The 25555-nt window shown below is 40.6% G+C and overlaps 1 protein-coding gene across 1 annotated transcript; it reads right to left on the reverse strand.

Annotated features, from left to right (window-relative positions):
* Nucleotides 1–5971: 5971 nt before the first annotated feature.
* Nucleotides 5972–25183, reverse strand: pomgnt2 (protein O-linked mannose N-acetylglucosaminyltransferase 2 (beta 1,4-)). Its single transcript, XM_079561403.1, has 2 exons — nucleotides 24866–25183; nucleotides 5972–8426 (listed from the first exon to the last, which is right to left on the reverse strand). The coding sequence occupies exon 2, from the start codon at nucleotides 8336–8338 to the stop codon at nucleotides 6545–6547; it is 1794 nt and encodes a 597-aa protein (XP_079417529.1). The 5' UTR covers nucleotides 8339–8426; nucleotides 24866–25183; the 3' UTR covers nucleotides 5972–6544.
* Between the last annotated feature and the right edge of the window lie 372 nt (nucleotides 25184–25555).

The following is a 25555-nucleotide window of genomic DNA, read 5'->3' on the forward strand; positions in this document are numbered from 1 at the left end:
GAAAAACGTAAAGTGAGGGAAGCTTAAAGGGATCATTACGAGAGAAAGGGGAGCACAGGTCTGACCGTAGTTTCAACTCCAGAGGGCTTACGGAGAGAAGAGTCAAGATGTGACAGGGGTTTGGAGAAGATAATTGCAATTGAAGCACGTTTTATCACGAAGGAAATTGAATGTGGAATTAAAGTGGGGTTTGGAAGATACTGTCATTGTCACTCTGCCGCCCAATAAACAAATTAGGAAGAAAAAAAACATGGACAAAAATGGACAAACGAAAAGGCTATGAATATATGCATGAACTCGTAACGTGTACGTAAATAAGCAGAAGCCGATTTAATACAGATTTGTGCCAAGTGACGATTCACAACCTTGCTTTTTCAGACTGTCAATCAAGAGCTTTTTGGTCAACATAAATATGACAAAGTTCCGAAACCTTTCAAAAACACAGAGGCATTTCTTTCTCTTTCCATCATCCAGCAGAGGCAAAATCCTGTCTATCAATATTGTTTACTCCATGTCTGAGCGCGCAGAATGCCAGCAGGTCAAAGGTAAAAAAAAACACCAAAAAAACCACTGGATATTATAGAGGGACTCAGCTTAGAATGATATGGAGTGGGTATTATCAAAAAACAAAACAAAAAAATGCTTATTGGATTTTGAATTATTACTTTTGCAGCAGTTTGTATGTGCTATACATGCGGTTGAATATGCAGGAATACTTGAACAAGCATGAAGGAAATAACTACATCTCCATATACATTTTTCCCCCCCAAGAGAGCACTAAAACTAAAAATAGTGGCATGTAGACACTCACTTTGTAATATACCGCTGCAATGCAATAATAGTGAATGTAATACAATTTTCACTTCATTTTGTAATAAAAACCCAATTTTGCTTTATCAGAGGGTAAATTGATCAGGCAAATATACAGTTTGTAATGCCTGTTTGAATCCTCTTATTGAAAACACAGTGAATATGGCACGACGGGAGGCAGATGTGGGTCTCACTGATGATGTGAAAGGATGTTTGAAGATTGGATTGACAGCATGAATGAGTCAGCTATAGGCTATCTGTCTGTGTATGTTTATCAGTGGGACGTATAGAAAACGACATTAAAGTTCCTGTGGGCTTATTGAACCACTGTGAAGGCATGGACTCTCTAATGATGGGGAGAATGATGACACTTCACCCCATGCATTCAGAGAGGACAACACCAGCCAACTCATAATTTTGAAATACATTTTGAGTAAAAGAAGGGTTGGGGTTAGAGCAATAAGTCACTCCACAATTTCATTTTGCCATTAGACCACACACTTATTATTTCTTTATACATTGTGTTCATCTTTGATGGTGTCTCATGATCTCAAATGGAGGGCAAGGGGCGAATAATATATTTCTAAAGTTTTTGAAAAGAACCTCGAAATTGAGTTACATCTCTATGTTCAAGCCTCCATATCAATCTAAGGGTTTAAGATTTGTTTTTGTATTATCACTTTTGGACACCATTATGAGACTTAAGTGCTAAGTGAGCTCAATTGAGTTGACAGAGGAGACTTTGTGGCATTTTTTGAATCAAAAATTATTTAGAAAACAGACAACAATTTGTACAGTTTGCTGGTAATACTTCGGAAAAAATAAAAATTGACTGTGGAATACTCCAAGGTTCCATTGTTGGGCCCAAACTTTTTATTTTATACATAAATGATCCATGTGAAGCATCAGAAATATTACAGTGTGTGTTATTTGCTGATGACACAAATTTCCTCTTCTCTGGAAATAATTTAAAGAACATGAGTTAAATAATTGAAAAAGAAATGATGAAAATAAAGGATTGGTTTGATGCAAATAATTTGTCACTAAATGTGGCTAAAACAAAATTCATGGTGTTTTCAAATTGTGAATTAAATGTGGATATCCAGCTATCTTTAAATGGAAGAAATATTGAAAGAGTATCTGAACTCAAGTTTTTGGGTGTGACACTGGATGAAAAATTCCATGTCCACAGTATTAGAAATAAATTATGTAGAAACATTGCTGTTCTTCACAAAGTAAAATATTTTTTAAATCGTGAATCTTTAAGGGTCTTATACTGCACTTTAATACTGCCTCACTTACTTTATTGCTCAGAAGTTTGGGGAAACACATACAAAACTACAATTCAACCGCTGATAAAAATACAAAAAAAAGCTAGAAGAATAATAAATAAAACGCATAGTAGAGAACATACAAATCCACTGTTTATAAAATCAAAACTATTAAAATTACAAGATCTCATTAAATTACAAACATTGATAATAATGTATAAAGCAAGATTTTTTCGATTGCCTCAATCTGTACAATTGATATTTGTATTCAACGCCGATGCATCCAGTCGTAGAAAACTTAATTTTACTCTCCCTTTTGCCAGAACAACCCAGAAGCGGATGGGCATCTCCGTGGCCGGAGTCAAACTGTGGAACACCCTGCCCTTGAATTTAAAGAACTCCTCCACAGTGCACCAGTTTAAAAAACAGTTCAAATCAACAAGTATCAACTCTTACACACTACTGTAAATATTAGATTTTAATTTTAAAAACAGTAGTACCTGTGTTGTTTATTCTAGCTTTTGTATAATACCTGCGAATCAGACCATTTATGTTTTTTTTTTTTTTGTCTACTTTTTGTATTTGAAGAAAGGGGCACTTAGCATAAGCGTTGTCTTCATCGTGCTCCTTTTCAATCATGTATAAAAAAAAGCATGTATAGTTGTTGAAATGTGAAAACATGTAACTAACATGACTGAAATAAATAAATAAATAAATAAATAAAATAAAATAAATAATTTTTTTGGTGTCATTTCCAGACATTAACCATAAGAAAGGTCAAAGGTTTTTTTTTTGGAGGAGGAATATTCAAGCATGGACCAAAAAAAAGTATTTGGGAAAAGTCGTCTTAGCTACAATTATATTCTGTTGTTGGTTCTGAGTTAATGTTGTGGGTGTTAGTTTCTTTAAATGTTAATAAGAATGTTTATGAAGTCTTTCAGCTTTATCGTTCCTGTTTATTTGATTTAGATTTGGTTTTATCCTAGAAGAAAAAGCACTCTGCAAAGGTTAGCTTTTGATCCTGCTGTGAAGCAGATTTAGCAGCAGCCCACACAAATCAATGGTCTTTTCACAGTGCCCAAAGGCTAATTATTCTCAGCGACTGTATTAAAATGACTAAATCTTGTATTTGCTTTGAGCCAGACTTCCCACCATATGCATTGTAAAGTGGAGACATTAAACAGTTCTGTACAGATCAGCACAACACAGCAGCAACAGCATCAGGAGTCTCTGCAACTCATTAGCCTCGTTTTCTATTTGCAGTTGTAACGTGCTTCATTTTTTGACCCAACTAATCTCAATAATGGAATACTGATTAATAGTTCAAATGCAAGTATGTGGTTATTAGCTTGATTTAACTTTAAAAAGGAGAACAGACTCAAATTTAAGACCCTCTTGCTGTGTGGTGAATCTCGCGTTGTTTGTTTGAAGGGTACAACACACACTGCAGAGACAAAAAAGTGTAAGAAATAATCTTTATTCAATCACAGTCACTGAAAACGCCTCACGATTCTCTAAAAAAAACACAAACACTCCCTCATTCTACGCATTTCTTCAGTTCTACGGGCCGTATCGGGCAACAGGAAAAGGGAAAATCTAATCGTCGTTTCATCAAATACACAGCTAAGTCACATCACAGTCTCAACAATGGACCAAAATAACAACAATAATCCCTTTAATTTGCATTCTCACAACGGAAACATAAAGAGATATTCATTTGAAAAAAATGTAGGACCATGAGATAAAATGGCAAGAAATATTGGTCAACAGTGCGTTATCTAGCAGTGGTCCTCATCTGGTTTGATTATGGGACCCAACCTTTATACAAATCAATGACTTAGGTTAGTCTGTGAACACAAGACAGAAACGCATTCATTTCAATCATGATTTGTGAATACGTCAGTTCTAGAGCTTAAAGGAATAGGCCACCGTTTTTACATACTGAGATATGTTCTTACCTTAGCTTTGACGAGTTCTTTAGGACCTGTCTGGTCTTCACCCGTGCCTTCAGTCACGTAAACACAGCGCAGACGGCGTTAGCATTTAGCCTCTCCCCTTCTCCACTATAGCTCCAAAACTGGTCAAGATAGAAGCTACCAAGCTCTTCCACGTTTTCCCTATTTAAATATGGTTACGTGAAGTGTTACACTACAAAGTATAATTACACAAAATTAAACAATGTGGATTTTCTAAGCGGATAAAAGGGGGAACTATATTGTAAGGCGTAATAATTCCAGGAGTAGTTCGAAATCCGTAATCTTCACTTTACTGCGCGGATGCCAAATTACTCCTGGTATTATTATGCCTTACAATATAGTCCCCCCTTTTATCCGCTTAGAAAATCCACATTGTTGGTGCTAATGCCGTCGGCGCCGTGTTTACGTGATAGAAGGCACGGGTGAAGATCAGACAGGTCCTAAAGAACTTGTCAAAGCTAAGGTAAGAACATATCTCAGTATGTAAAAACTGTGGCCTATTCCTTTAATGTTGGAATATAAATATATGGACTATTATGCATTTGTTAGAGCCAGACCCCTGAACTTCATACAGGGTTTAACTTGTTATGATACTTTGGAGGAGGTCCCTGAGTGCTTCCACGGAAATGTGTTTGCTAGTTTCTTATGTGCTCTCATGTCCACCACAAGCCAAGTAAACCGCTGCGTTAATGATGGCATCCAGCTTAAAAGGTGCACTATGCAACTTTTTAGGTTAAAAAAAATCGTAATATTTGCGCGCATTTGACCTTTTATTGACTCGGTGGCGTTATGGGTGCAGCATGGTACCTCTGTTTTCCCTCACAGCAGCCTCTATGACGCTCCAGGATCAATTGTTTTTAGGGGTTCGTACCAGAAGATACAGGCCACTGTGAAAAAGCAAAGGTGTCATGCTGCGCCCATAAAGCCACAGAGTCACTAAAAGGTCAAATACAACATCAAGTCCTTTTTTTTTTCCACAGAAAAATTAACACAGTGCGCCTTTAAATCTGCACTGATGTTTCAACACAAATTAATAATGAATCAATGACTTTCTGGAGCCCAATCCACCAGTTAAGGACCACTGCACGTGCCTTTTTTCTTTTCTTTTTTTGCCACATTTTTGCATTCAAGCGTCAAAAAACACACTTTTCATGAAAAAAATCAACAACAAAAAATCAGTGTAACATAATTGAAAATCTCTAAATGCAAAAGTATGCAGAGATAATAATATTTGAACCTTACCTTATAATTGAAACCTTTAGCAATCTTACCCAACTTATGCTTGTAGATACAGAAATCTGCACTACACTAATTATAGCCTCAGCTTCCGCATGAAATTATAATTATGTAAGACTTTTAATTAGCGGCAATTAGAATAAGTTAAATAAATAATTTGAGCAGCAGAGCAGATTTGTTTTGACTGGTCAGGGCAAGCGCAGCACAATAATTGGAGTTGCTGTACATAACAAATCACTCAAAATGGGAGAATGGGACACTTTAAATACTGATGAGGAATAAGAATATACTGATAGATGACCCGCATACACAATGGGAACCTTAAGCATTTCAGTGGTTATTCCTAAATAACTCGCACACAAGGGACAGTAATACTGATCGGAGGGGATTTGTAAATTGAAAGCATTTGTCTCGAAGGCTTGCCAGATAATGATTTTTAATGGGTGATTTTCAGAGGCGGAGTGGCCAGCGGTATTTACGGGAGATTTCCTGGTCAGCCAATACCAAATTGGCCAGGCCGGTGCATGGCGGTCGACCAGCACAGTTGAGCCACACAGCCGCACGAAGCAGCGTCGACGACTTGGCCTGGACCAGGGCTGTGGAGTAAGCGTGGGCTCTGCTTCAGCGACTCATGTGCAAAAAAACAGGATAAATAAGATATATTCTGTAGATGTGCCCATAAGAAGAAATGAGCCAATCAGGGAGGGGATTTTGTGCTGCTAATCGCACAAGTGTATAGCTCAAATGGTGGAAGAAATCTCAGTAGTAAAGTTTGATCATTTCTATTAATAAAAAGTCTATAGTCGATATCAAAATAACACAGAAGGCATTGAACATGATTGGCTTAACTCAAAAAGGTACTTTGGTTTTGGCTGGACTCTGATTCCAAGATAAACCACCATGACCATTCACACATTGATCACAGACATGTAAGAAAAATGTTAAAATCTATCCTAAAATCTTTCTCGCCATTGACAGAAAAGGCTACATTGCATACTGTAAAAGAGTAAGAATCAGTGTTTCCTCTACCACTAAAAACAATACAATTTTGCACATAAATACTGTAGATCTGCTTAAACTCTAGTAGTCTTTTCCCTTTATCTTTGAAGGGGATAGGTTAGTCTTGAGAAAACATCTAGACCCTGTGGAAAAGTCACTGAATGAAAACGGCTATCCCAACTTCTTTGCAGAAACAGTATATAACCTTTCGCAAGTTAAAAAAATGAGGTTTCCAGTTGTACATATAACATACTAGGTCCTACACATCAGCACATCTGCAAAAGGGCCCAGTAGGTTTTTGTTGAAGATACATCGAACCCAAACCAGGTAAGTCGTGAATGGTTTGATGTTTTCTGAAAAGGTATAGTTTTGCTGAGGCAGGATGTAAGGCATGTAGGTATTTTCTCCCTGCTCCTGTATCCAAACTTCATATTTCACTTCTCGTACTTTCAAAAACTTTAAATTCCATGGTATCTGCCAAGAGACCGAGAGTTTGGCCTCATTTGACGTTTGAACAGAAGTCTGACATTGTGGTTCTCTTACTCTGCCTGGATGCACTAATGTGGCAGTTTTGGACTTTTTCAAAATGGGTTTCACTTTCATGCCTTCCTTGAGCGTGTCCAAAAACGATGGAATATCCACCAAGGTGTCCTGATAGATTCGGAAAAGCCACTCCGGATTCCGACAACAAAGGTGTCTCGGGACATCTTTGCTGGTTAGTATCCTTTCCTGCTCTGCTTTTTCCAAGTGACTGATGCCTCCTTGCTCCCACGGTCTATCGGGATGTGTGACTGTATTTTCCTCAATGTTGTTTCGCCATGGAATGTAGTGCAAGTCCATGCTAGGTAGGGATGCTAGTGTCTTGTACGGGGTATACTGTTCTGGGTTGACCGCGAACGGGAACAACTCGACCACTACGGAACCTCTCGGTAAAAACAGCGACGAGATCAGCTGTGCTCCGTGCATGCTAACTAACATAAAGGCCCCACTTAGGACTTGGACGATGCTAGAGAAGGACTGGTCTTCAAGGGACACTGTGACCACTCGCATCTGGAACTCTTGCGCAAGGGCCATAATCAACTCTGCTTCGTTCAAGATTAGCCTTGTTGTTGAACGGCTAAAAACCACAATGTAATCCTCCCTTTTCTCCTTGTCGTCTTCGGCACTAGCGTCCGGTTCTTCTGGTCTCGAAATGTTCATTTTGTCCATCAAAGCTATGGCAAACTGTCGAATTTCATTTCCCGACACCAAGATGTTCGCTTTCGGCCCTTGCGGTTGCACGAAACCATACTGGTACCATGTTGTCATCTTCGACAAACCAACGTACGACTTCGTGAAACACATGAGCTTGCCGAAGTTCTTCAGTTGTTCTTTCAGTAGGGGTTGCTTGTTGCTAAGAAGCCGGTACAGATCAAAATGGGGCCCCTCGCTCCAGCCTTCCATGAAAACTAGCCTGGCTTCGTCATCAAGGTCGGTATACTGCTTCATAGTGTAATAGGCAGGCAAGAGATCATCATGGAAAACATGCATTAAATTATCCGGATTGAAACGATTTAGGATAAGTGTTACATCTGGCACGAAGACCGGCTTGGGCATGAATTTCAATGCGGCAACTGGTAGCTCTAAAAAGTTAAAATATTGCGTGTTGTGATCTTCTACTGATGACAAGTCTAGCAAGGCGGGTTGAAAGCGCCGAGATCCTAAATTGGGCAGCATGACCGACGAATTTGAGTGGAAAAACACAAACTCCTCCGCGTCTGAGCAATAGCAGAGGTAGTCGAATCTGCAAATACGGTCTGTGTGCATCTTCCCGGTACAAACCATCTGCGTCCCGTGTTGGTGCAGGGACTCGAGGGCGACATGGTAGTCTATTCGCGCTTGGGACAGCTCTTGCGACTGCCGCGTCATGTGTAGCTCCTCCTCAAGCAAAGCGGCATGTTCGCTGAGTTTGGAGTACTTCCAAAGCAGGGCGGCCACCACGGACACCAGCAGCCCGTTGAGGAGGGTGCCGAGGGTCATCCTGCACCCAGCCACTGAGGCCCTCATCACTGAAGCAGGTCCGGGCCAGTGTCCCGACTCCAACCAGACTCCACCCGAACACGGAGGGGGTGAGACATCCGCCAACTGGCTGTGACTGGAAGAGACAGAGAGTGAAGAAAAAGACATTAGGTAAAAAACAGAGAGCTAAATTATTTTTTTAGATGATGGTATCAAGGGAAGGGGTTAAAATCTTTGAAGAGGCAAAGTGTAATTGGTTCTTGTTCACCCTCACTTTCTTTTAGTTCCACTACGAATAAGCACAGATATGCAAATATGAAATAAAAGGAGTGTTAAAGCTTTGTCTCTTTCGAACTGAACTACACAATGCAGTGATTCACCGGGGCTGGTCTTGTTCTCCCACTTCACTTGCACCATTTGTTTACCCTGGCAAATAAATGAGACTTTTTCCTGGGCTAACCTTCTCTGGACAAATTACGCAGAGAGAGAAAAGAACAACCCGGAGCGGCTCTCGACCGGCTCATCTGCATACCCGCAGAACAAGTGAGTCATTGAGGGACTAAATCAAACCAGGGGCTAATGGATAGCAGCTGCCAGCCAACACGAGGCAGGCAGCATGCTAAACAACTATCTGAAGAGTTCACCTGCATTTATCTGCAGCAGGGGAACAGTGGTCTTTACGAAGGCTCAGTGCACAGTGATGTAATGTATGGGTTGAGGGGAAAGAGGGATCCGCTCATGACTTTATTAAGACACTGGCCATTTGTTTAGTGTGAGCAGAGTGAAATAACAAAACATAAAAATCTGTCTGAGAACATTAACATCAACATTAACATCAACAACAACATCATCAGCTTGTTTTTTACTTTACTTTTCTTTGAGCCATTTGCAGTGCGATGTTGAACACAGTATCACAAACGCGCAGCAGTGATATCAGCTTTCCTCTGCAATCACACCATACATGGATGATTTCGGTTTCACACCTGCCGTTGGGAATAACAGTTGTTACTGCATACGTCTCACCTTGTACCTGGCATGTCTTTCTATTCCCAGCCAGGTATGTTCTCTTTTTCTTTCTTTCTTTTTTTTACACAAGGCACATCACTTTTTGCGTTATGTTCCCACAGTTGTCACGTATATTTCTCTCCAGCATTTTATTATTTCTTTTACCATTTTGTAAAAGTAAAGAGAGACGTCCTGGGGATATTTCTGAAAATGCACTAGCACAATATGTGACAAGGAACAGGGTCAAAAGATGAGATCAAACTCAAAAGACAGGATTTTTCAAAATCAGCGATGCAAGGTAGGTCCTGTGAGAAAAAAAGAGAGGTTTCGAAAGCTTTTGTGTCGAATCAAACAGCTTACATCTTAAACTACACTGCCTTAGAGTTTACAGTGAACTAAATGTTACCTTTGCTGACGGTGGAAGTCACGCTGGGAGCAGCAGCGGGTGAAGTTTGGATCGCATTTTGAAAGGAGAAAATGGATGAGATGTCACAGTATTTCCTTAGGTTAAACTGCATCAGTGTATTGGAGGATTGCAATAGTGAGATATAAAAACATGTCGAAATGGAAGACACAGTCAATGTTATTTTTCAGACCAAGATCCCTGACTGACAGAGAGATTAATAGGAATTATAGTACTGTATTACTGTCAAAAATAATTGATACCCATACTTTATCTAATATACGATTATATATTATACATTTGCACTTTTCTAAATTAGGCCTTTTATGAATAGTTTAGAATCAAAGTGCAGATCATGTCCATTAAACCTTTCTTGGTGGTTTAAATCAAGGTCTGACCCTGTAGTTCTTGTGTTCTTGGACATCACTCTATCAAATGTTCTACTGTTCGCCATTTCTTTCCACAAACTGTGAGGACTCTAAATAATGCACGTTAACTTTGTATGGACTTTTTATTGCACGGTATTTTACACTTTGCACTCTTTTTTCCAAAGTGGCTAACAATCTGAAGTGAACTGTCTAGCATACAGTTTAAGGTAAGTTTGCACAAAGGCCCTCAACCTCCTTTTATTTATTCACAATCAATGAAGTAACGTTCATAATGTATTTCTAACACAGATGAGTTTATAAGCAGATAAGAGAAAGCAAACAACAAAACTGCTGGTTTAAAATCAATGAAAATGTTATATAATTAGATGCACAATGCTTTTGTAAATGTCTGCTTTTACAATGTACTAAAGAACCTATATATTTCAGAAACGCAAAGCTATCTATGAAGGAATATGCAGAGAAAGTTGCAGCATATTTTCTTTGCATTCTTAGTGGAGGCATCTCCTTGCCCCCACAGAAACAAACACGAGTCTCTGAATCATAAATGCTACATGAGTCTTGCCCTGTTGCTGTGGGTAAAGGACTGTTTCCCGACACAGCGGTGGTGCACACAGGCCTCGATACATCAAACCCAACAGGCAGCGCTCCGGTTACAGCAGGGAACGGGTTTAACCATACTTCCTTTTACTACGGGCTTTTTGAGGCCTTTATACTGCTGTTCAACTCCTCAGGAAGAAATAATCCAATATTTGCTCAAACATTATGAAGCTATGAATTCAAAACACTTGTCACAAAAACAATATTACGATACGGTTGAGTCTAAAGTTATACCTTTGGGCAGAATTTGTTTAAGCAATAATTAAAACCGAGGAGTAACATAACAATATAGGCTGACAATGAATGGTGATATTTAGTACAGTGGCGATAAAAATAGCATACTATAAAATATGATACTTGCTAAATTAATTCATCAATAGGTGAAAAAAAAAAAGTTTCATAAATATTTAAAATATAGTGTCTGTCTGACAGTGGCAGACTATTTGTTTTAAGGCAAACTATACAAAACTAAATTGATTCAGCAATGAGTTGGAACCAGGAGACAAACTCATGACACTGAGTCCAGCACAGAGCTCCCTTAACCACAAGGCTATCATTGTTTTTATATGTGAAAAACATCATGTCCCACTTCCTGTCTACCATTGATCACCACACACTTGCAGGGAGGAATGCTTAAAGTCAATGTGATTGGTCATTTTAATAAAGCCTATATTGTTATTTTGGTCTTACCAAAACAATGTGGGAGTTTTAACGTCTCACCCATTCTTCTTTATATTTAATGCACTGTATGCAACTACGCAATTTTGTTGTACAATATTATAATGACAAATAAATCTCCTTCTAAATAAAAAAACGATAGTGTTTTTAAAGAAATGGTTAAGCTTAAAAAGACCAAGAAACCTGTTCACGATGAATATTTATCATGCTCCATTTGAATGTTATTTGAAATGGCATTGCCGTGCTTTGGCTTGTGCTAATTTTAACCTCTAAAGTGGAAAGGTTAAGTCCTTTCGCATTCATTTACAAACTATGGACATGATGAGGCTTTTAAGATTCATCCATCCATTTTCTTCCACTTTTTCCGAGGCCGAGTTGCGGAGGCAGCAGTCTGAGATGCCCAAACTACACGATCCACGCACACCTCCTTAGCTGTTCTGAGGGGATCCCAAGGCGTCCCTCAAACATGTCTTAGGTCTTCCCCGGGGACACGCCAAGAACACCTCCCGAGGGGGGCGAGATCAGAAGGCATCCAGAACAGATTCCCGAGCCACCTCAGCTGGCTCCTCTCGTCAGGAAGAGGAAGTGACTCTACTCCGAGTTCCTCCCGGGTGACTGAGCTCCTCACTCTATTCCTAAGGGTGTGCCCAGCCACACTGCGGAGGACACTCATTTCAATCACTTGTTTTTGTGATCTTGAGCTTTGATCTTGAACCACAACAGTCCGATACAGTGACCACATTTGCACCGATCTGTCTGTCAATCTCATGCTCCACCCGTCCCTCACTGGAGAACAAGACCTTGAGATACTCCTCAACTTAAGGCAAGGACTCTCCACCGCCCAGAAGAAGGTCGAGAACCTTGGCCTCGTATTCAGAAGTGCTAATTGAAACAGCCAACAGCACAACATGAATTCAGCAAGCAAGAGATTCTTGATCGGTTTCCAATGTCACTAAGCTTCAAATGCATAGCCATAACATCGTAACCTTGTTGGATACAGATGGGCTGTATAATGGTTTATCCTTAAACCTCAAATGACTAATTGTTATGCACCGCATCCCCATTGCGTAATGCTGGGTGACATTGAAATGACCATAACAGTCTCCTTTCTATTTCAAATCTGGGCCATTGTTGACAGGAGCAGCGCCTACACTCTGCACATATTGACCTTACCGGGACAACTGCCACTGTGAGCTAGATTTCCAAATATAAAAGCTAAAATAAAAAATAGACTGACAATGAGGCGGCTGGGAAAGGCGACCGAACCCAACATATTTATTGTTTGTATGCAAATTGCCGCTCTAAAAATATCAAAAGATGAGTGGGGTCTACCAAAAACAATTCTCTTCACTTGGATTAAAGAAAGTTGCGGCGGAATAAGTAGATAAATAAAGGTTAATGTTATTTCCTGTGACAAGATGTCGTCCTCAGTCAGAGAAGATGTAAATCAAAGAGCTGGATACAGTCCTGTGGGCTCATTGTATATGCAGCAGCCAGAAGCACAAACGAAACAAGAACAATGCAAGGGAGAAGCTGCTGGTAAGAGTATCCCACTCAAATCACATGGCAACAATATGGGATCTGTTATGTTATGGCTGAAACAATGAAAAGGACGTGGCAAAGAACTATATACACCATCGAATTAAAACCATGACAAACGGCTTTCAGAAATCACTTAATAGTGGAAGAAAATAACAGCGGGACAGGAACAAAAGCCCGGGGCCAAATGCAAAATGCCAAAAATCTTTTCAGACAGATCTTAGCGCGTTTATTCCAACAAATAGCCAAATGGAAAATGGAAAGATAAAGGGACAAAAACAACTCGTCTGTCCACACTGCTTGAAAAATAACTAAATGACACTAAATGTGAAAAGAAAAGTGTCAGTGACTAGAGCCTATGGGTAATTTGTATGTGTATAAAGAGGTATGCTATAGTATGCTTTACGCAGCCAGTCATGTTAATGTTTCCTGAAAGCTCGAAATAATGATGTGAATGTAGATAGTGAGTGAGTCGGAGCGGCCGATGGTGCACATCGGCAGCCTCGCGTCCGTCGGTTTACCCCAGGGCAGATGTGGCCGCAAACTTTTCAATTATGGAGTGAATTAATAAAGCATGAAATCGTAAAGCAATTTTGAGCCGTCTGAGAAAGCGCTCAAAATGCCTTATCTAAACAGCTATAACAGTAATTACATTTACACGATTACTACATAGCTGATTAAGCAAAAATTGTATATAAATGAACAGCTACTGGCAACTAGTCTTTGATGCTCACACCACTTCAGGCAAATGCAAAAAAAAAGAAAAAAAAGAAAATCATTATTCTGACAATTTCACCATTAATAAGCCAAATCAAAAAGCTAATTACACGCTGGGAGCAAGATTATTAGCTGTGACCACACTAAGAAGGGAAGCCAAATTGAATAGACTAATGCTCAAACTAGCCTCTTTTTTTTCCACTCGGTACAGCTCTGTGGTGGTAGCGGAGCTTTATATTTAACATTGCGTATTTGCATTATTAGGACATGTCCAGCTGGCTCCTTGGGAAGACAATGACAAGGTCGTTTTGGGGGAGCGCAGAGCCAGCAGCAGTGCTCCTCTCTCCTGCTCACTGCACACATCTCCCAGTGGGACACACCGAATGCCCTTTGCAGTTTGTCCGCGCCAACACTCCCGGCCCTGGAAATGTCACCACTACTGCACCAAGACGGGGGAGAAGGAGGAACAATGCATGCTCATCTACATCTCCACATGTGCCCGTCCATTGAAAAGGAGCTAGACTGGAAGCTGTTTACAAAAGATTGGACTGTTTACAACGTGCGGCTTTAGATAAAGGCAAAAGGGTGCCTTTATCTAAGAGTTGCAAAGTGGTCATTTGGATATACTGACCTTGGAGGACAAGTGGCTTTAGACTCATTTTAAGTGAGAACTGAAGTGATACGCTGTTTGCCCTCAAAGAAAAACGTTGGTTTTCTTAGCACAGTATTTAAGAGACTTTGCAAACCACTAGTGACAAGACATGTTCAATGTTAAAAGACAGCCCCCAGGATTTAAGTACAGGGGCACATGCTAAATAGTGTTTCCAAATGAAAAAAAAATACATGCTTTATATGCTAATTTAAGAAGTAAGTCCTGAAATGCTGCGATTGAGCCGCGCTGCCTCTGTGGGCCAACCTGACCAGCATGTATTAGGAGGTCGGGGAAACCGTACCACCCGGAGGACACCTGGCTGGCTGCCTTCAGTCTCCTCTGAAACGGTGCAGCACCTCGTGGGTTTTCCCCTGTTTCAGAGCATGGTGTCCTGCACTGGTCAGCTCCTCCACCTCCTCGTGCGCAGCTCCCTCCGCGCCACAACAGTCTTTCACCATCTTCTGGGAAGAGCTTAGCAGTTAATCTGTTTTATTCTCCATTAGCCAGAACAATAGTAGGGAAGGGATGGAAGGCATGTGTGGCTTAGCTGTGAGTCTTGCCCGGATATCTCCTCGTTTGTCCCTTTTTTCCCCCTGTAGCGCCTCTTGTGACGCCTCCACTGTGCTGCAGGTGTGGGGGGGGCTCTTGGTGCCTCTTCAGTGTTTCAGAAATTTGTCGCCAATGATAACAAAACAGAGTTGTGCAATGAATCAACATGCAGCCTCCTGTGGCTGTTAAAATGAATATAATGAAATGCTTTTTTTGTGTGTGTATTAGATAATACTAGAGTAGCATTCATTCTTTGTTGAGGTTTATTTAAGACTAATTAGTAGCCCCGTCCTAATAGAATGGCACTTTCACAACAAGCCATGCAACATTACAAAGTCTTGGGCAGCCAAACTCAATGGGTAACATACAATAATGTAAGCTCAATTTGCATATGTCCATGTGCATTACAGCTGTCCATCAAAGGTTTGCATAATACAATATGACAAGTAAAATGAACGATCTTGCGACATTTCTGCCACACTGGAGGACTATTTGAAGAAATTAGGTTGCACAAGTCACCAGGGACTTCACCGTAATGAGATGCCATATATTCAGCGATCACAAACGTGAAGTTGCTCAAAGTTACCTGTCGCTTAAATAGCCACTCAAAGCACAGAGATTCGCACTAAAAAGATACTTCAACATTGGGAGCTACACTTTAGGCGGGTGTAGCACTAGCAAGCCATGATATTGTGTTTTCCAAACTGTCTACCTTTACAAACTTTCTACCTTTCTACATTTATCATATAAATCACTATGTTGCAAGGATTGACAATAAACATTTCCAATAGTCGTGACAAAAAACAATATGTGAGGTGCTCCATCTCACTGAGCAAACCAAATAACAGTGCTGATGATGTGCAAAAGTTCTGTTTTAGTCGTGATTTTCCCCGATTTATTTCCGTTTAAGCCTTGTTTTGGTCCGTTTAAGCCTTTGTTGTTGACAAACCTTGCTGAAAAAAAATTGCGCTGTACTTAAACGGAAATTGCAAACTGTATCTAACATCACTTTTTTTTCTTTTATTGTGCAGCTCCATTGTGTTGGCATACAAAACACAAAAGGTCCTATTCCCATTGCACGACACATTAAAATGAGATTAAACGTTTCTCAACTGGAGTCAAGGTGACATCTTTAAAAATGTTAAGAAATGTGACAAATCCTATCACGCGAATATTTATACGACTGTTTCATCTTTCCGTGTGAATGTGCCGCAGTGGGCCGTCCCGCCTCAATCCCCCTGATGTCAAAGCGGGAGCTGTCACAAACCCCCGGGGGAAGCCCTTCAGGTGTTCCGCTAAATCTGTTGTGCTAACGCTCTCGCTGCTGTTGCTTCTCTGACACAATATGGCACACTGCTCCTCTTCCTCAGGTGTCTCCTATAGCTGTTAACTTGTCTCCTTCGCTGTATAGTGCGCTGTTGTATTGTCCAGCACAGTGGTTCACACAGGCCTCGGTCTTGTTCTCTTTAATGAGGAACCGCCATAACAAGGCTCTGCAACCTGTGGAGAGCTGCAGGAGAGGAGTAAATTGGGGAAGTGACAAGGAGAAAAGGCGAGGTTATACCATGGATTCATGCAACAAGAAGTCAGATTCTACAGGACAAAGGCTTAAAAGCCATTGTTATATATTAAGAAAAGAGCTTATTGAAATGTCATTGCATATCAACAACTACTTTACTTTACTTCAATGTGTGTGCCTTGATGAGTAAAGAGAAATACTGCTCTTCTAGGGATTGTGTATGTTGCTTGGAATGCCGATAAATATACGCTACAAACCACAACATTTAACTTACGGCATGCTAACAAATCAATGGTACGGTGCACGATGTAGTTTGAGTGCAGAACAGTTCAGGCTTTAAAATGTGGAGGACACTTCAAAGTTCTAGGCAATAAAATCCAGAAAATACATAATCAGAGTGCTTTAGCTACTAAAAGAGGAAAGGATTAGGCTAACCAAGACTGTACGAATGAAGAGAAAAAGGTCATTTTGGATATATCCTCTAAGCTGAGAATCGTGTGTTTGAAAGATTTTTATAGAGAAACAAACTTTCTCATGCTGCACTTTTCTCTATGGTACCATCATTACATGTCCATGGCCTCCTCTCGCCTCTGAATGTGAACCACTGCTGAGAAAATCACTGCTTTGGTTTGACCCCCTCCATTTGCAGCTATAACGCAGACTCTGCTGCTGTTTGGTGCAGGGCCAATACACTTTATTAGCGAGTGTTAGGAAATAATGGGGCTTTTCAAACCACAACTGATAAAAGCAGAAGGCCGAATCACGCAGTAAATTTGCTCTCAGACAAAATCTTTTAAAAGCAAGCTTGTTGTTACACTGACCCCAGTTACTTGCCGTTAATGTGAGCTTGAAATTTTAAGAGGCGAGAAACTTTAAGAGGCTCTCATGGTTAAAGGAGAAAACAATGTTTCACGAAGACTCTCAACAGCCCGGTTACGTCAACACTTGACGAGTACCATCAAAAACCAAATAAGCGGTTGGGAATCATCAACCATCATTCAAGATAGCACTCAGGAATGAAAACTAGGGTCATTCCAATGGCTTTTTCTGTGTAGTTGCTGATACGAAGTCACATTCTTCTTCTAGATGGAGAATTTAGATTTGATAGACTTATTTACATGACTCATAGCGCAAATGAAAAATGTGTAATCAGAATTATTGATACGTTTTGTGGTAGATTGTGCATAATTTCAGTCAATTATTCTTCACCTTTAAATGTTGCACAACTCATACACGAAAACAATAAATGTTTATGCTTTTATGTTCTTAAAGCCAGACCTTTAGGTTGATTTTGTATCTGAAAGCGTCGGCAGCAACCTTCGTCAGACGACAAGCAAAACCAGAACAGCTAAAGTCTGCCGTATCAGACCACTGCAAGAGGAAGAACCACCTCAGGGATTGGGACAGTGCCCACGTCATCGGCACCGAGAGCAACAAATACCACCGTTGGATCAGGGAAGCCATCGAGATTCGGAAGTGCCCCCCCCCCAGACTGTGAACCGGGACAACTTTCCCACACATTCTGTTCTGAAGAAGTTGGACTGCAGATGGCGCTGTCAGCCTGCTACGACAAGCAGGAAGACGGAGACAAAAACTGTTTAAATCTGCTGACCGGACAGGTCACAGCAACACCAGGTGACAATCTCTGAGGAAGGCCACAGTTGCAGCCGAAACTGTCAGGTATGAAATCTACATAAAGGTCTGGCTATAAGAACACACAAGCATAATTACTAGAAGATCTAATGAAGCTAATTGGACTCATACATTTTGATACTTTTTGCCTCAAAGTGTTTATCAGATTTAAGAGTAGACACATTTTTAGCACAAATAAAGAAATGCCCTTGACCATAATCTCCATGTGATGTACAGGCTGCCAGCACAGGAATAGACAGTGCGCTGCTGAAGTGTTGTGGAGAAGAGCTTTTGTGCATCTTGACCCTGCAAACCCGGAGGCATGCCGCCTACAACAAATGCTCCGGAGTTGTTTAAAAGTTGTAAATATGCACACGGAGCCCATCCAGGAAAACAGGAACTGTGCATTTGAAGTTGTTCAGTGAGTTTCCAAGTCCATACAAGGTCAGAGCTGACAAAGACGGAGTGCCAGGGGATTGTACATTCAAATCAATATGCGTTTCGGTATGGAGAGAGAAGTATAAGGAGAGAAAACCAAACAGAGATGTGGCAGCTAATGCAAACAGCGCAACGTCTGCAGCGCTGTAGGCTTCTTTCTACTTTGTTGTTGTGTTTCACATGCCGTCACATCATAGTAGGGGCCGGAGTCCCCTGTGTCTCAATTAATGTTACTTTTCCTAAAAACTTGGATGTGAAAAAATAACCTTTTGGTTCGCCGCACACACATCTTATTTTAATTACAGATTCAGGCTGACCTTTATGAACCCCTCTGACAAAAAGTAAATCTATAAGTTTGGCTTTGCGCGTGCCAGAACTACTGTATTTCTTCATCAAAGCAATCCGCACACTTGCATTGTACCTCCCAATTAAATCCATTCTGACTGTTTTTGGATCAAATCTTTTGCTTTTATTCCCAAAATATGTCCGCTTCTTCCTCATAACTGTCATTCATCGCAGCCTGCCGTTAGTTTTGCGGTCTAGCTGGTGTATGTTTGCTCTGGAGATGATAAGCGCCGCAATGATGTGGTGGTGGCTGAGAAAGCAGCGTGGCCAGGGCAGCCTAATGCATTTTAATGAGAATCCTGGAAAGTCGAAGCGGTAAAGAGGGGCGGGAATAACAACATAACCCGCCAGCACTGTTTGTTGTCCCCGGATCATCATATTTTCGTTATTTACAAGGTTTTCTCTCTGTGTTAACCTTTTCCAAGCTTGCCTTTCTTTCACCTTTCAAATCACCTTGCCGAGCCTTGACATGCATCTCATTAGGCCAGTGCAAGAGCCTCTGAAGCGCCCTATCTCCTCCTTTCCTTCTCGTCTCTCTTTCTCTGCAGCAATTCGATATCGTTCGGCCGTCACGGAGCGTCCTCATTGGCTGTCATCTTTATTCCTGAACTAAATGTGGTGTGTCAGTTCGCATCAAGCTTTGTGGAGCTCACAGTGGCACGCTGGAGAATTAATGTCCCCGCGGCCATTATCAGGCAACGCAAAGACAACCTTCCCTCTCATCGCATCTCCAGACAAAACTGGCATCTGCAGCTTATAGAGGAGAGAGCATTCATACACATGTTAGCACAATACGTGTCAAGTCATAGACCGCAACCACTAATGCTGAGTGCTTAACATGGCTCATGTCTGTCTAATGATAATGTTGTTATCCTTTAGTCATTTGACATTGCCATACATTTCTGGAAGAGCATGGACTGGACATGCATCATTACGGAATCAGCAGAGAATATAAAAGGTCCAAGCTTGATGCCTGGTAGGGGCATAATATTGCCAAATTATCACTAGTGCAATATTAGATTTGACTAAATCAATACAGGAAGGAGCAACCCTACAAAACAAAAATGACAAAAAACATAATACCATATCAGTGTGATTTTTCTTTTTTCTTTTTTTGTTTAAATTTACTTTGAAAGGGACTGGATGCAAGTTGGTCATTTTTATACTCACTACTGCCACCTCAGGTCGTATGCGTAACTGCAATTTCTATATTAAACTCGCGCATGACCATAACCCGCACGGACCCGAAGTAACAACTTTTTGAGGGACAGTGCAGGATTTTAGAGGCAGTTGTGAACAGGTCTGGGCTCATTCTACACATTAGGACATGGCTGGAACATGTAGGGGGAGGAAAATACATCATTTTAACATTTTTAAACTCCATATAGTCCCTTTAACTGCACTGAAATATCTCCAGTAATATTGGTATGATAGAGTTATTGCAATATAGTTATTGGCGAAGACAGTTATTGAAGAAACAAACAACAGCTATAGAAGACTTCATCAACACTGCAGAGAAAGCTCTGTCGACCCTCAGTCTGCAGTCCACCTCCATCTTAAAGCCACAAACCACTCCTTTGATGACAGTGAGGTTAACATTTTAGCTAAAGAAAAATAACGGTTTGAAAGAGGGGTCAAAGAAACCTGTTTTTCTTAAGAAACAAAACCCTTTCATGAACAGAAATGGAGGTCTGAGATTTCTTCTGTCCTCTCTGCACAGCAGCCTCCTGCGCCCCAAACCTCTGTCATGCTAATGCTAATGAGGCTGAAACCCAGGACAGATCAATAGGCAGGTAATGAGCAGTGATCAGCTAGAGCAGTGGCTGTCAACTGGTGGGACAGGACTCAAAAGTGGGTCACGGTCCACAGAACCGTTTTCAGTGAGTCGTGACAGTTTTCCAGAAAACATTTATTTCAATATTTATGTATAGAAAAAGTATAGAATCACTAACTTGAGTCTGTTAGAATGACTGAGAACCACAGAGCTGGATCATTGAGACTGAAACTCAGGTGAGAGCAGGGTCGTTGAGACTGAGAACAACAAAGGGTCAGAGTAGCCTTTAATAGAGGGGAGGGACTTAGCCAAACAAACCCCTCCCAATGGCCTTTAACTAGTCTGTATCTGAGATGGGAAAGGGTCACTGACAAAGCCTTTTGGATGAGAGGCGAAACATTGACACTTTAACCACAGACTACAGATGATTACTCAAAAACCTTCATCTAGGACAGCCATTTATTTCATTTTTTTTCATGATTTATTATCATGGCACAACCCTTATGCTTAGGCAGAGATGCGGGATGCCAGCTAGCAACTGCTTCTGCAAAATTTTGCTATAGCTTTATGGTTCAACAAGCCAAATTTTGTGAGCCTGCCCATCACCTAATATTAGCCACGGTTGGTTGTTGCTTCATAAATGCAGTGAGATGCCAACACCCATGTCTGGAGGTGAAAAATAGAGTGTCAGAAATGGTCCCGATCTGTTAGACATATCACGAGTCTCTCTTCTCACCTCCCTCCAAAACAAGACGATGATGATGATGATTCACCGCTTAACAATAGGGCTTTAAATCACACCTGTATTTGCCTATGTTTTCTAAAATATTCAGCGCTTCTTTTTAACCCTCCATTTGTCACACTTTTACAAATTATAGTCATGGAACAAATAATTATTAAGGCTTATTTAGGCCAGATATAGATCGGATTTTACTTCATTACAGCGTGTTCAATGTCTTTCTGGTTGTGACACTCCACATTCATAACAGCAAATGCCTTCTTTAGTGATGTCCCAAGACCCACCAGGCATGAAACATCAATAGCTGTTTTTTTTTTGGAACCAGTTGAAAGTACACATTTTTGGGACAGTACCTTTTAACAGTACCCAGCCTTACTTAACAACATCCCATCATTCTCGATATCGGTTACACTGACCTAACCATCCTCTTGTTTAATGCAGGACATTTAACACTGGCTCCTTGGCTCCCGAAGGAGTCCCGAAGAGAATCGAGGATGATGTGGAAGTGACAGACGGACAAAGAGGAACAAACCGAAAAGGACACGAGCTGCAGCGAACTGGCATTTCCGCGCTGCCCAGGGACAAGAGGGAGATGCTCAAAGAGGACAGATACAGACGCTATAGAGAGGAATGCTCATATCTGAATAGGTCCTTTGAGTGCAAGGAGAAAACTTCATGTCCTTGAGTTGAGCAAAACTATCTTATGAATCTGTTCTACATTTACATAAATGCAATAAATGGTATGAGAGGATGGCACCAATGCACTGTCAGTCAGCTATTGGATATTTCCTTAACAGAACAGGAGATGGCAGGAGAAACTTGTTAAGGAAAAAAAGTGAGTGAATGCACTAGGTCAAACAGAAACAAATGGACAAATGTTTTAAGGCGGACGACTCTGTCCAATGGAAATAATGATCTGATAATTGATTCTGTGAACCTTAAAAAACCCTAGGCTAAATGATGCTAGAATTACTATCCACACAGTAATTCTATGCATCTTTTCTTCTTAGATGCCATACAATTCTTGCAAGGTGGAGGGCTAATCCACAACTCGAAAGTTTATTAAAGCTTTTATATTGAACACTTTTTCTATTGAAAGCTGGAAGAGGTGGTCACAATAGTGCAGTTTCAATCAATTGGTTTAACTCTTTCAGGTCTATATGTTTCAATCAAACATCGCTAGAAAACGCTGCATGGGCTCGTCCTTGGCCTCTATCCTGACCTCCCATCAGTTTTCAATAAGGACTTTTCCAATCAACACACAGGGGTCACATCAAAGAAGGATCACTAAGTTTATTGACCGAGTGGTTCTCAAACTGTGGTGACTTGTGGAAAAGGGTAAAGTTACACATAAAATGATCCCCATGTCATATCTGTATAAACTTCTTTTGGTTGTAAAAGGTCAATATGCCACTGTCGTGCAAACTGACTCACAAAAGCAATAATATTGTATCTCGATCAGAGAAAGACAGTTCTTTCTTGATAAATTTGGATGTTTTACCAGCACAGTGTTGGCAATAGGAAGAACATAGCAGGGGGACAAGGGATAAAAAGGGGGATAAGAAAATGTTATCCATGTTTCCTCGTCATAATATGGTCTTTGCAACGGATAGCGCTAATGATTGATCAAATTACTGGGAAATAAATTAGAAGTGTAGAAAAATAAGGTTAAGGAAGCGCTCAACAGGATCTCAACTGTTACAACGACCGGTGCTCATCAAAGTCCAGAGTGGGTCGAAAATATGGATAATGTAAAAAATGGGATCGAGGCACTTAGAGGGCAGGACTCACCTTTTTTAATTGGAGATCATGTGACCAAATGATCACGTGAGAACATTCTCGCCCACATACAAAGTTACAGTTACAATAAATAAGGAGTGTTTTCTGTTTCCATTTCATTAACATAATTATAATGTTGCTAGACTTTTATGTAAAGTTAATGCCTCTTCTGAGACCCACGCCAGCTACATTGAACTGTTTGACTCTGCAGGTCTATGTGACATAAAATATTTATTAAGACAAATCCTGCACAAATACAGTATTTATATGGTAAAACTTTATATTTTGCCACAGCTTTGAGTCCAAAAAGAGATATTTCCCCAAAGAGGCTTAAGCCCATATTTCCTCTGCCGAGACGATTATTACAGTTGCAAAAACCCGCTCTGAAACTGTGCCTAATCTATTTACTAAAGAACTGAAGTGCATTGGCCGTGACACTTTGAAAATCCACTCAAATCTGCTCAAGCGCAAAGAGCGGTGCAGCAAAATACATATACGACACTGGTTGGGGGGGGGGGGGAGAAGAGGAGAGATAGAAAGCACATTTAACATGCAAAAGTATTCACAGAGGCCAATCCAAACTGGTGTTTCTTTGCAAGTCAGCGTTTTGTGAGCTCCAGCGAAAGATAGCGTTGAATCATTCCCAAAGAGCACAGGCTTTGGTGTAAGTGGAAAATAAATGGGAGAGAGTCTGCAATGCGAGACCCCAGTGAGACAGTTAGCAGGTCACAACTGACAGAGTTGGCAAAACCGATGCATAGACATGTCGCTGCTTTAAAGATTATGGTGCACTATGGACAGTAATGAGGGGGATTTGTTTAAATTATTCATCTGATAATAAAATAGAGGTCAAGACCTACATTTGCAAAGCCCAGCAGTACACCATGCTAAATTCTATCTGGGTGCGTATTGCATAACAGCAATTTCAACATTGAATACTCACACTTAATATTTGCACATTAATTATATAAAGAGCATTGGGTGATTTCAGTTCAGTGAGAATTGGGTTTATGTTTTATTCCTGATTTAGCCCTCGCCTTACACACTTTTTCTTACCACTTAAAATGCAAGTTTTTTATGACTATTTTTCAGAAGATTTTTCCCAGGCCAAATTTAGCAAATATAATCTGCCGTCATGTGCTCCTATAAATATAGCACGTCTCACACTTGCAAGTGAGCAAGCAACTCACAGGTCTGCACATAAAGTGAACTCAAAATGTAGCCTTTCTAACAAACAGCTTTGAAACAAACATTTTTTTTTTTTTTTTTTTAAGTTTTGAGATGTTGTCGTTTTTTCCAGCAAAGCAAAAACACCTGAATTTGATGGAGCTGCACCAGTGCGCTCCCTGAGACAGGCTTTCAATGGGGACAAGGATGGCATCTACTGCACTTACACAAATGAATGAGGAGTTTTTGATAGTCACTTATTAGTTATATATATGTTAATGTATGTTAACCCCTAAAATCCTCTTAAAATGCATAAGTAGATGGCCCCTTCGAGGAAAAAATCAATGTATGTGGTGATATCTGAAACATAAACAAAGTCTGCATTCATTGTGTTGGTATTGCTCTGGTAGTGATATGTTTCTTTGGGCAACAGCACTTTAATACTTTACTTTAGTACTTTTTTTTATTGCCAACACTTACCGGATGTCATATATTTTTCTACTCGTCTCGAACTATTACTGTCAGTCAGCTGGAAGGCTCTTGCACATCAGCCATCAATCACTCTCACTTACACTAACCCCGGCTGATGCAGAGAGGCGCGGAGACAGAGCAGCACAAGGACATCTGATCAGAAAACACGCAAAGATCCTTACCTCTGGTCAAAGTGATGCTTTTGTGGGCGGAATGATGACAGGTTAGCTCATTTAGGAAGCATCAGTCTCATTCATTGCCGACGATCTGAAGCGGGAGCAGAAGACACACAGTGAGGCAAAGCTACAAATCTCCGACAGAAGTGGGCTCTTTCCGCTGAAATAACCTCGTGTTCACTCATCGGATTTTGCTCCACATAACGAAGGCTTTTTGTGTTGTTTACAGCTAGCCTAGCGGTCACAGAGAGGCAGCGAGAAGAGAAGAACAGCTGCTGAAGCGACTCCACTGTTTGCTTGCTCTGTGTGCTCCACTCTCGGCTTCGCTCACGCTCCACCCACTACCGGGACAGATCCCGCGCACACATCTCGCGAGAAGACTCAATCTAATATTTCACTAATTAGGATCGATTGTTTCATTCTATGTTTGTTCAGTCATGGATGTATGATCTCAGTAGATTTATCTTGTTTGTCACCATTTTTGGCGCCCAATTCAACTAGACTAGACATTAAAATAACGTTGTTGTTGTTTTTTGCTGTTGTTGCTTTAAAGTTTTAAACAAAAGTTGATATCTTCAAAGTCATGTAGCCTGCTTTGAATGGCTATTATTGAAATATAAACCTATAACCATTCTAAATATACTGCCAATGCCTATAACATGTTCTAAAGGCGAATATCTCCACAGTGCACAGTGA

This window comes from Gobius niger (assembly GCF_951799975.1).
Source record: "Gobius niger genome assembly, chromosome: 8".
Taxonomy (NCBI): domain Eukaryota; kingdom Metazoa; phylum Chordata; class Actinopteri; order Gobiiformes; family Gobiidae; genus Gobius; species Gobius niger.